Raw genomic sequence first — 17,334 nt, forward strand, 5'->3', positions numbered from 1 at the left:
CAAGTGTTGCACTCCTATGTCCTTGAAATTCTCTCTTCTCCTGACTACTAAAAGACTTTCCTAACTTGGTCTTTCTCCCATTTTTTCTTTCTTTTGTCGTCTTCATTGGTTCTTCCTGTTCTCTTGTATTAAATGTGGTTGAGTACATAGTTCTCTTCTCTTTGAGTCATGGAAGCAATGAGCTTTATGCATGTGACTCCTAAACTTGTGAAAACCCATCTGTGTAGCCGCACCTCTCTCTGAGGCCTACATTTCTAACAACTGAAGTTCTCCATCAAGACATTCTGTTGCTCTTTCACATTCGTGTCCAAAACAACTTCCCTTTCCACCTGCTTATCTTCTATGTATCCTCCCTCTATCAATGGCAGTAACATTCACCCTGTTGCCAAACCTTTGATCTTGGTGTTATCTTTGATTCTTCCTCCTTCTCCATCAACCCCTACACTCCTACACAGTCAGCCAATCCTCAAATCCAGTTGTTGCTACCACATACATACCTCAGAAATAGATCTCTCTTCCATGGTCACAGCCTTTCTGCAGATTCTCATCTCTCTTCTGGATTCTTTTAAATTTTCCTCTAATTTCTCTCTTCTCCAGTTCATCTCCACATTGCCACCATGTTAATCTCTTTAAAACGTACTTCATTATGTCTTCCTTTGGCTTGAAATCTCTCAGTAGTTTTCTGTCGCCATAGGGTAAAGTTCAAACTCTACCTTTATGACCTAGCCCTGCCCTACCTTGTAAATTATTGCTACATACTTGTAGAAGACATTAAAAAATTAATTCCTTTTCAGAGTCAAAGTTGACATACCTGAAACTAAACTTTTCATAATCTGAGAAATAGCCATCCTTGCCCTTCCCCTCATTTGCCTGCCTTAGACAACCAAGTAATATCTTCTTTAGCGTACTTCTCACTTACTTCTCAGTTGGTCTTCATCTTCAAGTTCTGCTTGTTTGTTCTAATGTCTCATAATTGTCTCTTTCACTTCCTATGGCTTTTGCTTCAGATCTTTTTTGTCCTTTTGATAGCCTCCCAGCTGCTTCTCCTGTCTTTTTCAATTCTCCCCACACCAATATGTACTACACATCACTGTGGTAGGTTTATCCTTCCTAAGGGAGTCTTACATGAACTCTTCCTTTTTCTGAAGCCTTCAGTGATTCTACATCAGACACAGAAAAAAGTCCCCATTCTCTAAATTGGCATTCAAGATTCTCACTTATCTGGCCCCAACCTATCTTAACCAGTTTCTCCCTTATCTTTTTATATAAACCCTGAAATATATAGCCAGACTGTTGAAAATTCAGGGTCACCAACATACACCTTGCTTTTCTTCCTTCCTCCTGACTTTTAGTTCTTTCAGGGTCCAAATAAAGTCCCACCTCCTTTGCAAGCCTTCCCTTATTACCCCATCTCACCAAGATGATTCACATCTTTTTCTGAATGCCAGTGAACTCATACAGCAGTTATTTCTTAACTTCTCATTTGTATATACTTCCTACGTGCGGTTTAACTGCTAATGTAATGAGAACATATATAGGAAATTTATTTGAGACTCGGAGACAATATCTCTTTTTAGGAAGTTATTTAGTGCCTGTATGTTTTCTGCACCCTCCTAGGTACTTGGAAATAGTTTATACAGATTAAAACCCCTAGGCTCACCATGGTACTGCATTCATTTTAAGCGGGATTTCTACGTTTTGAGTCTAGTGTTTCACAGGCTCTGAAAATTGCCAGATGGCCTTAAATGAACTAATAATGCATTATTTTTTTACTGCTATCATAAGGAATATTAGACAGGAAAGCTGTTTAGAAGTGATATTTTCAACCTAGCCATTTGGGGCTTTGCTGTTTTTTTAGATATGGACGGAACACACTTATTCAGTTTGAAGACTTTGGAAATCATAATGCGTTCAGGTTCTTGAGAAAATACCGAGAAAAATACTGTACATTCAATGATGATATTCAAGGTAAAGCAAAAAAAAAACTTTAGGATTTTGATTCCTACCTTTTAAATGCTTTTTATGTGACCGTTTTTTTTTTTAATATCTTTATTTTTCTTACAGGGACTGCTGCAGTAGCTCTAGCAGGTCTTCTTGCAGCACAAAAAGTTATTGGTAAATCAATCTCAGAACACAAAATCTTATTTCTTGGAGCAGGAGAGGTGAGTTTTTGTAAGCTTTTTAGAATTTAAAACCAGCACTCTGTTTAGAATTGGAAATTGGGGCATAATGAGCTTATAACTTTATTGAGATAGATAGATCTTATAATTCAAGAACTCTTGTAAAGTAGGTAATTTAAAATATGTTTAGAGAATATCACAAAGAATCAACTTTTGTGTGATTTATAAAGGAAGAATAAAGCAAAAATTCCTCGTAACATACAACATTCATATATAAAGTAATTCAAGCATTGCATCATATTCTAGCCTTTATATTTTAAATTTATGTTTTGTTGGACAGGCTGCTCTTGGAATTGCAAATCTTATAGTTATGGCTATGGTAGAAAATGGCCTCTCAGAAGAAGCGGCACAAAAGAAAATTTGGATGGTTGACAAGTTTGGCTTATTATTTAAGGTAAGGTATTAAAACTTGGTGAAGCAAAAGAATGTAGTTGTAATTATATTTTTAGTTTGATTTTTAAAATATTATCAGTTCTTAAAATCTTGTATCTCACTAGACTATCTAAATTATACTAGTTATGGACCTTCTAGTATATTCTCAACAGAAATACTCCAGTCTCAAACTTCTGTCTTTTATAAAGATTCTTGCTTCATATTCAAATCATAATCTTTGTTGGCACCAGACTTATTCTTTCTTGTTTTGTTCTCTGACTCTTAAAAGATCAAATAGTCATACAAATAAGATCGTACTTGACCCTTCTAAAACTAGGTTTTTAATGGGAACTCAGAAGTTTCTATTCAAATTTTTAGCAGGACATCTGGCATTTGAACGTAATAGTTACTTTTCATTTGTTTCTTTGGAGCAAGCTTATCTCAGTGTACTTTGCTTCAGTTCTGAAATCGTTTCTTAATTAGTACCAATATTCTATTAGTACAAAAAATGAAATGAAAAAGTGTGCAAGAGAAAAATCTTGAGTGCTTCAATTATACATAATTTAAAGTAACAGTAGTTTAAAATATACCAGACAATGTGCAAAAACTTTACATATATTATTTCATTCAATCTTCTCAAAACCCGATAGAATTTTACAGAGGAGGAAACTGAAGTTTTAAAAAGGTCAGGTGACTTTTCCAAGGTCATCAGCTTATAAGTGATCGAGGTAGGATTCATACTCAAGTAGTCTGTGAAGCCTGTGCTCTTAACCATTCAACTGAGCTCCCTCTCAAGTGAGCATAAACTGTTCTTTTTGCTTGTATATATGATGCAAGGATTATAAGACATCATACTTTTAGAAATCTGCAAATATATGGTGATGGAAGGAGAACTGACTCTGGGTGGTGAACACACAATGTGATTTATAGATGATGTAATACAGAATTAATTGTACACCTGAAATCTATATAACTTTACTAATAGTTGTCACCCCAATAAACTTTAATTTAAAAAAAAAAGAAATCTATTGGGATATGTATTTTTACTAGTACACAGTTTGGTGCTTCTTTTTGTATGTCGGTTTTCACAAATGTTTTGTGATTCTTTATCATACTTGTAACAGGTCAGGTCTAGAATGAATATAGTATTGGTTAGCACAAGTGAGAATCCCCCTGTTCATCTGCAGGTTCAGAGTGTATTATCCTCTTAGGCTGTGCAAGTAGCTTGATCTATACATAGATTTTAGGCTTCCAATCTCTCCTGGTGAGTCAAAACATTGCCCTCCTTTTGGAGACTTTGAGAGTTTCCTGTTGAACCACCATCTTGGAGATCTGTGGGCCTCCTGGACATGAGCATAAAAAGCCACTATTCTGAGAACCAGCATCTGGTGAGGCTGTATTTCAGTCCTTTAATTAATTTCCCAGGCGAACAATGATGGTGTGTAGGTTTTCCCAGCCCCTGCTGGTTTTCATCTGGGGTTATTCTGGAGCTGTGATGGAAAAATTCACCTTTGGACATCTCCTTTTTTGCTAAAATAAGGATATAGATTTCTCAACCCGGTTAGTTTTTGCATCCAATAGGTTTGGCCTGCTTTAAATCATTGAGAAATTCTTCATTGTTCTCGTTTGTCACTGGTACCTCTCCTGGCTTTGTGATACTACAAAGGATTTGTTTTTTATAGTTTTTGACCAGGGACTTGGGAAGGAAAGCTTTTTTCTTCATTCAGCCATCTTGAACCAGAATTCCTGTTCCTCTTGTTTCTGAACTCTTGGTAGTCCAAATGCAATTCTGAAATCCTGAAAGCTCTGAAATCCCACTTTTCTTTTTGAAATTCATTTGGTACAGATCTGGCTGACCTGTAGTTACCTGGTAACAAGACCAGAGTAGTGTTAACCTTTTGTACTTGGTGTGATTATTCGTAAATTTTGTTCAGTTGTTGGGTACCCACTAGTAGGTATTTGTAACATTTGATGTATTACCATAATACATTTCTAAAATACAAGGAAGATTAAATTTCAAACTGCATCAAGCCCAGATAAAGGATTGTAGGCCTTTGTGCCATATTGGATTTAGGAGAACTTCAGAGTAAATGAGTTTTTGAGAGGGATTAGAAATTTTCTGGTTATAATGGGATTTATGTTTTTTATTTGGCTTTATGGCCATTATGAAAATATTAATAGCATTAGAGGATATGGGTTGAAGAGAAAAGTAAATGAAAATACGTTCCTATTGTAGAAGCAGTGTAACTCATAATGATGTCTTTTCAGTTAATCCTCAATAAGCATTTTCCAAAAAATATTGTATTTTATGTAAAAATTCAGGGGCGGAAAGCTAAAATAGAGAGTCATCAGGAATCATTTGCTCACTCAGCCCCAGAGAACATACCAGATACTTTTGAAGATGCAGTAAATATACTTAAGCCTTCAGCTATAATTGGTAAGTAACATTCACAAATCATTCTCTTAACTGTTGCCAGTCCTAACTACCATGCAGGATTATTAAAATGAAACGATAGGTTTTACCTAACTTTCCGCGTATATAATGTTTTCTGTGATAACTTTTCGATTACAGTGTGTAAAGTTCAGTTAATATATATATGTTGCTTGTATTGTTAAGTGCTAGAAACTATGGGATTGATCATGCTTTGCTTTTAGAGTTGGTATGACTGTTGGGCTCAAAACCTGAAAAAAGATCAAGGTCATTTGACAGATAGGACCAAGAAAATCCTCTGCAGAGTCAAAGATTTTCATTGGTAACAAAACTGAAAGCTTTTGGTACACTCTGAGAGTCAGGCATTGGATAGCTGACGTGAGACTATGTCAACATGGCATTAAGTTCACAGCAGGAAATCTAACAGTCTTTAAAAGAGGAACTATTTCATTTCCTGTACAGCTGTAAGATTTGAATCTACATTTTTTTCTTTTAATTTTATCAATTTCATGTAGGAGCCCTATTGAATGTTAAATAGTAAAACAGTCACACTCAAGTTTCTATAGTCAGGAAAAGTAGGTCTTTATGAACTTATTTGTTGATTAGAGCTCACAGTTCTTAGAGCAAAAATAAATCTTTAAAGATTATCTAGTTTAAGAATCTGTCCACCGACTCCATCCCTGGAGGGTCAAGGAAACAAAAAGAAAAAATAAAATTGTTTTAGACCTCATGGACTCCTAAGAATATGTTCACGAAGCTCCACATGGAGAAACACCAAGTAGAAATTCCTTTTTTACATGAGAAAAACAGGTCCAGAGAAGTTAAGCAGCTTGCCTGAAATTTGTGAATATTTCATATCACCAGGCGTGACAGCAAGCACTAAAACTGATCTCTAGCCAGATCAGTATTTTTCTGTATTACATAACAATTTATAAGACAGACTTAAAAATTAATTATTTGACTGTTGAATATAAGTCTTCTTAGCGGATGAACAGGATAAATTCTCAGCAGAGGCATCACCTTGGCCAAGTGTTCTTCCTCCAGGCAGTGTTTCCTTTGACACTGCATACTTAGCACCTGTTAAAGGTTTTCGGATTTGCTCTTTGTTGTTTGTTACCTATATGGTGCCTGCCTTATACTCGTTTTTATGTCCAAGTGGCCTAATACAGTGTCTGAGACATTGTAAGGGCTTAATAAAAAGTCATTAAACTGAACTGGAACAAGAAAGTGGATGGCTTTAATCAAGATGACCTTTTATCTCTTCTGAATTCCTATTATTTTCTAACAAATGCCACCGTTTATTTAACCATTTAACCCTTGAGTTGCAAGTTTTTATCTTCTTTTATTAAATTCGTAATTGTAAAATACACATAACATAAAATTGGCCAGCAGAACCATTTTTAAGTGTACAGTTCAGTGGTGTTAAGTGTGTTCACATTGTTGTGCAGCCATCCATCTCTTGCAAAACGGAAACTCTATACCCATTAACAACTACATTCCCCCAGTCCCTGGTAACCACACTCTACTTGCTGTATCTATGAATTTGATTAGTTGACATACTTCATATAAGTGGAATCATGCAGTGTTTATCTTTTCGTGACTAGTTTATTTTACTTAACATAATATTCTTAAGGTTCATCCATGTGATAACAAATTTTATCTTCCTGATGAGACACAGTGATGGAGATAGTCTTATATTCTTTTTTATTTTCCACAATTTACTGTATCATGGGTGGACAATAAATATTGAAGTGAAAATTTAGCATTTTATTGTTTTTCATTTCAGCTTTTGAGATTGTGTTCCCCTAGCATTAATGTCAGCAATGCAAAATCAGTCTTTTTTTGCTGATTACTGGGAGTTAACGGGTGCTTTTGTTACGTTAAACCTACTATAGAAATGCTGTTGATAAGAATTGGCTTTATTTTATCTGTAATGAAGTTGCAGTTCTCCCCCTTATATATTGCAGGGGTGGCAGGAGCCGGCCCACTTTTTACTGCGAATGTAATCAAAGCCATGGCTGATATCAATGAAAGGCCTATAATATTTGCATTAAGTAATCCTACAGCAAAGGCTGAGTGCACAGCTGAAGAAGCGTATACACTTACAGAGGTATTAATAATAATTGAATGAATTGGTTGTGTTTATTTTTCCCCCTCTATTAAACTGTTAGTTATACATTATTGCATAATTCTTTTCACGATTACTCTGGAGATTACAATGTGTGTCCATGGATCATCAAATTCTGATATAAATTATTGCTTATAACAATTCTGGAAAGTAATGACCTCTATATTAACTCTATTTTGACACCCTTATGCCTTTTGTGCTGTTGTACACTTTAATTCTCTGTATTGTAAACCCAAAAGACGTTGTTTTAAACAAAAATTATTTATTTAAATTTACCTACATTTTAATATTTTTTATTGCCATTCGTCATTCTTGCATCTCTGCTTCTATCTAGGATCATTTTCCTTCTACCAGAAGAATTTTCCTTTCTATTGGTTTGGTGATTCCTTTGATAATTTCTTTCTTTTGCCTTTTTTTTGAAGGATATTTTCACTGTGGATAGAAGTAAAAATTGGTAAATACTTTATTTCAGCACTTTGAAGATACTCTGTTGCTTTTGGACTTCTGTTTTCCTTTTGATACATCATTTTGTCTTGGTATTAAGCAGTTTTACTACAGTAGGCCTTAGTATGGTTTTATTTGTGTTTATTCCACTTGAGGATTGTAGAGCTCCAGAATCTGTGGCTTAATGTCCTTTGTTGGGGGTGGAGAGGGAATTATTTTGGAGATACCTGATTTGGCCATATTCTCTCTCCTCTTATGGGACTTTAATTATGTGAATGTTTATACTTTTGCATCATATGTCATATATCTCTTACACTATTTTCTATGAATGCCATCCTGTTTGCTTGCTATGTTTCGACCTGTTGATTTTCTTTGGACTTATCTTCCAGTTTGCATATTCTCATTTTAGCTATGCTACTGTTGTCAGAGTCTTAATTTTATTGTATTTTTCTTCAGTAGAATTTTTTTTGATTCTTTTTATAATTTATTAACTTAGTGACATAGACTTCAAATGACATATTTTAGAAATAATCAACTTACAAATACTGCTTCTAGCTCTCGTGTTTCAAGAAACAATTCTTTTTACCCTCTAACTGTTTTACACCAGTGTTTGTTTTTATGTGGGCCATTTTTTTTGACTCACCTGATAGCTGTCTGGAACAAATTTTTACTTTCACCTAAATTGTTTAAGATTTAGTTCTTTTGAATTCTTTGACACTGCCAATCATTAGGTTATATCCCAGTTACAAGTATCTGCTTACATGCCATTAGGACAATTGTTTTTTTCCTACTATTCTGTAGGAATATGTTTGTAATTTCCACCATGTAATCACTTTCTGTGATCTTCAAGTGACTCTAGGAAGTGATTTTTAAAGGCTTGTTTACAATGATATCCAGCAGTAATCATTGTTAGGTCATGCCCTTGAGAGTAATTAATAAATCTGTGATAAATGTCTTTGTCCCCACTCTATTAAAAAAGTTTTTTTATTATAGAAAATTTCAAACACACGAAAGTAGAGAGACTAGTGTAATGAACTCCTATGTACCAATGCCAAGCTTTAAAATAATCAGCTCTTTGCCAATCTTGTTTCTACTACATTTTACCCACCCCAGATTATTTCGGAGCAGATCACAGACATATCATTATAAATATTAAAGTATATCACTCAAAATTTAAGGATTTTAAATAAATACAATCAGTATCATACATCTTACAATTTTAACAATTTTTAGTATCATCACACCTTACAATTTTAACAATTTTTAAATACTTATTTGATTCTTTTGTTTGACTTGCAGTTCTCTGCTAAAATTTTCTATCTTGTCTTAATTTCTTGAATATGGGTCATAATTAAAGTTAATATCTGATAGTAGTAAATATCTCACTCTCTGTCAATCCATTTCTATTATCTGTCTTTCTTTCCTCTTGGGTATGTAGTTCTTGTCTTTTGGTAAGTCTAGTTTTATTTTTGGTATTTTATTTTTTTGCTTTTTTCCTTTATTGAGTGCTAAATAGTGTGGATGAAGAATTGTGGCAATAATTTGAGGCTCTGGATAAAGTTACCTTCCTCCAGAGAGGCTTTACCTTTTCCTCTGGTGGCTCTTAGGCCAGGGCAGCTCATTATAATCTAATCAGGATGCTATCTATGAGGCCTAATCTATTTCCAGTTTACCCGTTCTCTTGATGTGTACCCCTTTGGGTATAAATTAAAAGCCCTGGGGTATTTTCAGCACCGTTCATCCATAGTGATCCCTGAACGATTCTCTCTCTGACATCATGAGACTCCTGATAGCTTTGCTGTTCAGCCTCTCAGCCACAGATTTTGCTTTTGAAATCAGCAATCATCTTGAGGGGGAAAGCGTCAAATGCTGGGCTCACATATCTTGCTTTTCACTTCTTTTGGATCTTGGTGTCTCCCACCTCCAAACTCTCACTATCTTGGTAGCACTCCTGCTTCTTGGGAAATGTTTTTAATATATTTTATTTAGTGTTTCTCATTGTTACCAGAGGGAGAATTGGTGTGAAACAACCTAGAAGACCATTGCCAAAGCAGAACGCTTTCTCAGAACTTGCTGAACTTCATACTTCATATTCATGTACTTGATAATATGTTTTTTCTTTTTTTCATTGAATATATTTTTTATTCTCTTTTTTCTCATTGTTCAAAATTTTATTTTGACAGAATAGTCTCTCAAAATTCCTTTTGCTTCTATGTCACCACTCTGTGTTAGTCAAAATAAAGTTTCTTGAGTATTGGTTTCTAACAGTTTTAATAATTATTGAAATCTTTTCTTTTGTAAGCATCCTCAAAGCATATGGAGATCAAATAAAAATCAGTTTCTTTAGTGTACTGTCTTACCTTTTACCAAAGTACGGTATTATTTTTAGCCTGATTGCTCATCCTACTCACGAGTCTTTGCTACTTAAAAATAATGATTATTGCCTCCTAAATTAAATCTTAGTCTTACACAATGACTATTGGATAAATACACTCAATGTATCATGACTGGCATTTCCAAAATACAAAAAAATTTAAATGTTTTGAGCAATAATATCACCAGAATACTGTCCAAACATGTAAGAATTTTATTTTTTGAAAGAATATTATTGTAATATATGTACATTGTTAGAATGAATAAAAACTCCCCTAGGAGACTAGTTTGATGAACTGTATTTCACCAGTTTTAAGATGAAACTTTTCACAATTTTTATAACTTTGAAATTGTGTTATCTCTTAAATTCTTAAAAGTGATAAGAAAGCATTGTATCATTATTTAATTTTGTGTAATTTCTTTCTTAGTATTACATAAAATAATGGCATACGCAGAGGGGTGCCGAAAAAAATGCATATACATTTTAAGAAAGGAAAAAACTATTAAAATTGTAATACTCAGTATACACCGATAACAAAAGATGAATACAAGTCATGTGTATACATTTTTTTGGCATCCCTGGTATTTATGTATTTGAAGTCACCTCTTCAATTTTTAGTCTTCCTTTGTTTTCATAGAGGTTGTCTTGGTGTTACTCTTTAACAAGGCAACATGCCATTTTTTCTGGGGTTGATAGTGTAGTTATATACCAATGCCTGTTTCCTAAGCTGTCTAAGTGGGGGGCACATTATAGCAGAACAGAAAAAGACCATGCATGGGCTTTGGACTTATAAAAATCTGGATTCTAGTTTAACTGCTACAACTGTGATGTGTGACATTTTACAAAGTACTTGGAAATAGCTAAGCTTTAGTTTTCTGATTTTAATTTTTTCAATGAAATGGAGATGATGATAAGCTCATAAGGTTTTTATGCAGGTTAAATTAGCTGAATAAACATGTAGAAAGCCCCTGGTACAGAGCTAAAGACAGCAGATGGTAGCAATTTAATTTTTTATGTTTTCACCTACTTTCACAGATGTTTACATCAATCTTTAGTATTTGGGATGATATTTATTGGCCATCTACATTTTTAAATTTTTTTAGAGGAAATGGACGTGTCAGGTTTTAAAAAATTTGTTAATGGAAAATTTCCTGCTTTATTCGTACGTATGTTATGCATAAGCCTCATTCTAATAAGCATTTTAATGAAAGAATTATGTTATATAATAAATTATGTCTGTTTGTAAGTAAGGTTTCCAGACGGGAATTCCCACCCGTTCTCGGGAATTTTTTTCGCTTTCTCGGTCCCGAATCCCAAGAAAAGTTGATCGCGAAATCGGGAAAATCGGCTACTTGAACCCAGTAATACCCACAATGGGAAATAAACATACTATTCACAATGTATCTCTTAGACATTTTTCCTATTTATCACTAGGGTTTCTGGGCGAGAATTCCCACCCGTTCTCGGGAATTTTTTCACTTTTCAGTTCCCGAATCCCGAGAAAATTTGGTCGGGAAATCGGGAATATTGACTCTTTGAACCCTGGTAATTAGTCGTGTCGGCTGTCACTTTGTGGAAACGATTCATCGTGGAGAACAGAAAATAGTTTATATCTTGGGATTCAGGACCGGGAAAGCGAAAAAAATTCCTGAGAACGGGCGGGAACTCCCACCTGGAAACCCTATTTCTAAGTAATATATTGGTCTACTTTGCTATAGGATTCAATTTTGTTTGAGTTTACCTAAAATTTCTAGTTCACATAAAGTAACACAATCGGTTATTTCATTCTTAACAGGGAAGGTGTTTGTTTGCCAGTGGCAGTCCGTTTGAGCCAGTGAAACTCAGTAATGGGCAAATGTTTACACCAGGTCAAGGAAACAATGTATATATTTTTCCAGGTAAATGCCACCATTATTTACGTTATAGAGTAATCATTAATTACATATGAATACTTCATGAATAGAGTTTAAGATTAAAATGAACAGTAGTATTTATACTGTATTTCCCCGAAAATAAGACCTAGCCAGACCATCAGCTCTAATGTGTCTTTTGGAGCAAAAATTAATATAAGACCCAGTATTATATTATATTGCATTACATTATATTATACCTGGTATTATATTATATTATATTATATTATACCATACCCAGTCTTATATTATATTAAAATAAGACCGGGTCTTATATTAATTTTTGCTCCAAAAGATGCATTAGAGTTGATGGTCTGGCTAGGTTTTATTTTCAGGGAAACACAGTAGGATTTTGGTATGAATGTGCAGGGAAACTCAAGGAATTCAGCAAATCCAGCTTCCTCTACTTCCTCTGAAAATTTATTTACATTGTTTGTTAAACTTGTTTTTATTATAGAAATAATGTATTCATGATTAATAAAAATGCACAAGAAGCAGAATGTTATAAAATTATTTAACTCTATCTCCCCTTGGTAGCTCCTTATCAGAGTTCTCAACTGTAATTGCTCTCAATGCTGAAATATAAGTAATAGTGTACACATACCTTCTAATACCTTACTTCCTCTACCTCTCAATTTGTGTTATTACTACTTTTAGTTTTCCTAGTAGTTACCTTATTATAATATAGTTAAAGAGCTTTTGTTAACAACTTGTTAGCTTGCCACAGTGAAAAATGAAAAATTCTGGTGTTTAGCTTTCTTCTCTCTTCTTATTCCATCTCTCACTTTTGGATAGTTACTGGTTCTCATTGTAGAAAGGGGTATTTTGACATATATGTTGTGTTCTCTTGCTTTCTCTGCTTTATCTATGGATTGATTCTGGAATTACATGATCGTGTAAATGTTATTCACCATCTAAACAAGAGTGTGATTTGATAAATATAGAATATGTAATTCTATATCATAAAAATCAGTACTCAGTAGCTCAGTGAAACCCATGTGGGATAAATTTAAAAAATCCACATCTGAGAACATCACTGTGAAGCCTCAGAAAATAGCAAAGAGATGACTGTGATGAATGCAGTCAGAGCAAAAAGCTTTCCTTAAAGGAGCAATTGTTAAACTGACCACTGACTCGTCAACACCAACGAGATGCCACAACACAGTGAAATGATTTGTTTAAGTTGCTTATACAAAACACTTCCTAAGCTAGAGTTCATTACACAGTGAAAATATCTTTCAAGTATTAAGGCAAAATGGAGACATTTTCAGAAAAAGACAAAAACAGAGGGTTCATATCTACAGACCTGTAAGAAAGGAAAAGAAATTTTAAAGAGTGGTCCTTAGGGTCAAGATGGTGAAGAACAGCATGGGCCAAGGAGCTGTGTCCTACACAACTAGACTGAGAAACAACGGCTTGAACTGGAATGGGGGGGAGACGGAAAAAGGGGGAGAAAAAAAGTTGGTAGAGTAGGTAAATGCTATGCTCACCTCCCATGACCACATCTAAATTACAACTAAATTATAGAACAACCACCCTTGAGAACCATTTGAAGTCTAGCTGAACGTAAGCTCATAACTAAGGACGTAAAGAAGAAGCCACTTGAAGACTGATAGCAGGGTAGAGATGTGCGATGGGCTGGTCCCACACTCACATGTGGCTTTTGGGAGTCTGGGGGGATATCTTGGCTGTGGCGGTCCCCACTGAGAAGTGAGGGGTCCCAGCCCCACACTGGGCTTTCCATCCTGGAGCACCAGTGACAGGAAGAAGAGTCTCCACAACAACTGACTGTAAAAATCAGCAGGGAGTGAATCTGAGTGAGATGGAGGGCTGCTGTAGACCCAGGCATCCTCTTAATGGGCCTGACCACAGACTCACTCACAGACACTCCTCATAAGCACCAGAGAAGGGACAGGAGCTCAAAAAACGTTAGGGATGTACGGGGAGGAACTGAATTATCTGGCTTCAGGGCAGATAATAACAGCTGAAGGAGCAGCTCTCTCAGGACTAAAGTGCCAGCAGGCTCCATTATTCCTTTGGTGAGCCCTCCCCCCATACATCCTGTAAGCACAAGTGGGAAGTGGGTACAAATCTGAGTCTCCAGTAACCTGGATAACACCACTCTCGCCTCACCCTAGTTATTCTCTGAGACCCTGCTCGACCCAATTCACCTGCCCAGGAGAATCTCTTTTAGAGCCCAGTCCACACAAACCACCTAACCTGGGCCACTCTGTGGACTTTACTAAAATATCTCAAAGGTCCACAAACCCCTAATAGCAGTACCCCCGATCCCAGCACTAGTGGCATCCAGCCTCGGTTCACAGCATAACCACTCCCTGGTCCTTCCAAGCCCAGCACAGGCAGCTACCACCCACAGATCACTTTGTAGCTCCTACCAGGTGGCCTCAAGGCAGACACAGGCAGTGACTGACCGTGATTTGCACTGGAGCCCCTTCCAGAAGGCTCCAGGACCAATACACCTGCTGGTTGGCTTCAGACTACACCAGAGCACCATCCAATTAACACCACAAATAACATATCCAAAGGTGGACTGGGCAGACACTGGAGTGCCGCTAAAGTGAATCCTGCTCTGTGAGGTCAGTCTTTGCACAACAGCTTGTCCTCTGTTGTCACTGCCAGTCCTCACAGCCAGTCAGCCTGAGGATCAATCCCACCTACTGACATACTAACGGTAATCAAGGCTCAACAACTACAATAGGAGAACACACATAACCCACACAAGGGAGATCCCTGGAGCACCCAGCTCAGGTGACAAGGGAGCTTGAGCCACTGGGCCCCACAGGACAGCTAATAAGGCCACTGCCAAGACTGAGTGATATAGCAGATCTACCTAATACATAGCAGCAAACACAGAAAAGCAGCCAAAATGAGACAAAGAAACATGTCCCAAATGAAAGAACAGGACAAAACTCCAGACAAAGAACTAAATAGAAAGGAGGCAAGGAATCTACCAGATGCAGAGTTCAAAACACTGGTTATAAGGATGTGTTCAATGAACTCGGGAAGAGTAGATGATCTCTGTGAGAACTTTAACATAAAGAAATAGGAAACAAAAGAGGAGATGCAAAGCATAAAGAATCAGAAATGAATATAGTAACTGAAATGAATACATTAGAGGGAATCAACAGCAGATTAGGTGAAGCAGAGGATCAAATCAGCTATTTGGAAGACAAGGTAATAGAAAACACACAATTGAAACAGTAAAAAAGGAAAAAAAAATAATTAAATGAGGATAGTTTAAGAGACCTCTGAAACAACGTCAAGCATAACAACATGTGCATCATGGGGCACCAGAGAAAGATGTGAGAGAGCAAAGGATTGAAAACCTGTTTGAAGAAATAATGATAGAAAACTTCCCTAACCTGGCAAAGGAAACAGACATACAAGCACAGGAAGCTCAGAAAGTCCCAACAAGACGAACTCATAGAGGCTCACACCAAGACACATCATACTTAAAATGCCAAATCTTAAAATCAGCAAGAGAAAAGCAGTTAGTTGACTACAAGGGAGCCCCCATAAGACTATCAGCTGATTTCTTAACAGAAACTTTGCAGGCCAGAAGGGACTGGTATGAAATATTCCAAGTGATGAAAAGCAACGACCTACAACCAAGACTATACCTAGCAAGACTATCATTTAGAATTGAAGGACAGATAAAGAGCTTCCCAGACAAGAAAAAGCTAAAGAAATACATCACCACCAAATCAGTATTACAAAAAATGTTAAAGGGGACTTCTTTAAGAAGAAGAAAAAAAGAACACATCAAAAATACGAATAATGGCAATAAATACATATGTGTCAATAATTATTTTAAATGGAAATAAAACGTTCCAATCAAACGACAGAATAGCTGAATGGACAAGAAAATATGAACACGAGGCCCACTTCAGATTGAAAGACGCAGACTGAAAGTAAAGGGATTGCAAAAGATAGTTCATAAAAATGGAAATGAAAAAAAAGCTGGGGTAGCATTACTTATATCAGACAAACAGAGGCTATAACAAGAGACAAAGACATTTCATAATGATAAAGGGATCAATACAACGGGGACATAATCCTTGTGAACATTTATGTACCCAATGTAGGAATACTTAAATATATAAAGCAGTTATTGACAGCATTATTTACAATAGCCAAGATACAGAAGCAACCTAAGTGTCCATCAATAAACAATTGGATAAAGATGTGGTACATATATACAATGGAATATTACTCGGCCATAAAACAGAATGAAATCTTACCATTTGCGACAAAATGGATGGACCTAGAGGGTATTACGCTAAGTGAAATAAGTCAGAGAAAGAAAGACAAATATCATCTGATTTCACTTATATGTGGAATCTAAAAAAAACAAAAGCAAACAGGAATAAACTCATAGATATAGAGACCAATTGATGGTTGCCAGATGGGAGGGGCTTTGGGGGGTGCTGGGTGAAAAAGGTGAAGGAATTAAGAAATACAAATTGGCAGTTACAAGATAGTCATGGGGATGTAAAGTACAGCTAAGGAAATTGAAGCAATAATATTGTAATAACTATATTATGTCAGGTGGGTGCAAGACTTATCAGGGGGATCACTTTGTAAGTTTATATAAATGTCTAATCACTATGCAAAATATCTGAAACTAGTATAATATTGAATGTCAACTGTAATTGACAAAAACACAATTACATATTTCTGTGTTTCCCCAAAAATAAGACCTAGCCGGACAATCAACTCTAACGTATCTTTTGGAGCAAAAATTAATATAAGACCCGGTATTATATTATATTAATTATAAAGACCCAGTCTTATTTTATTATGAGACTTATTTAATTTTTGCTCCAAAAGACGCATTAGAGCTGATGGTCCGGCTAGGTCTTATTTTCGGGGAAGTACAGTACCATTTTTTGCAATCTCTAAATTGGCATTAAGCATCAATGGTTGCTAATGTCACAAAAAGTGAGTCAACCAGACATTTTGTACCTCCTTGTGAAAGAACACAATACTACCATTGAGATATTCTTCTCCCCACCAAAAGCAAACCTGAATCTGATAAAGCCTGTAGGCCCAACCACCAACTAACTGAAGATAGAACAAAAGAACATGAGGGTACAATCAGCAAAATCCTGACAGTGGGAAACTCTACAAAGTCAAATGATCCCCTTTCTTCAGCCAGTATATTGCGAAGAGAATTGGTGGTTGGGGGTTGTTGGGGCAGGGAGGAGGTTAGAGGACAAGAGATCATGTAGATTATAATAAGTATTAAAAAAAGAGGCAAAACTAAACTATCGTGTTTAGGGATGGATATATGGATAACAAAACTACGAAGGAAAGCAAGGAAGGGATTAACGTAAAAGTCAGAATGCTATTACGATGAGGGCTGAAGGAGGAGTCCTATGAGTAGGAGGGGTGCTTGGCAATGTTCTATTTAGTTCTTGACTGAGGTAGTCAGTGGCTTAAATTAGGATGTGTACTTTGTAATATTCATTAAG

At 35.9% G+C, this 17,334-nt stretch overlaps 1 protein-coding gene across 3 annotated transcripts in view; it reads left to right on the forward strand.

The window, feature by feature from the left end:
* Positions 1-17,334, forward strand: part of ME2 (malic enzyme 2) — a 52,393-nt gene that overhangs the window by 26,202 nt on the left and 8,857 nt on the right. For all 3 annotated transcript variants that reach the window (XM_033087493.1, XM_033087492.1, XM_033087491.1), the window contains exons 8-13: positions 1,859-1,968; positions 2,065-2,162; positions 2,461-2,574; positions 4,875-4,989; positions 6,951-7,093; positions 11,725-11,827. In XM_033087493.1, the coding sequence (XP_032943384.1) occupies positions 1,859-1,968; positions 2,065-2,162; positions 2,461-2,574; positions 4,875-4,989; positions 6,951-7,093; positions 11,725-11,827 (683 nt within the window). The remainder of the gene's footprint in view (positions 1-1,858; positions 1,969-2,064; positions 2,163-2,460; positions 2,575-4,874; positions 4,990-6,950; positions 7,094-11,724; positions 11,828-17,334) is intronic.

Source organism: Rhinolophus ferrumequinum, chromosome 19, assembly GCF_004115265.2.
Source record: "Rhinolophus ferrumequinum isolate MPI-CBG mRhiFer1 chromosome 19, mRhiFer1_v1.p, whole genome shotgun sequence".
Lineage (NCBI taxonomy): Eukaryota > Metazoa > Chordata > Mammalia > Chiroptera > Rhinolophidae > Rhinolophus > Rhinolophus ferrumequinum.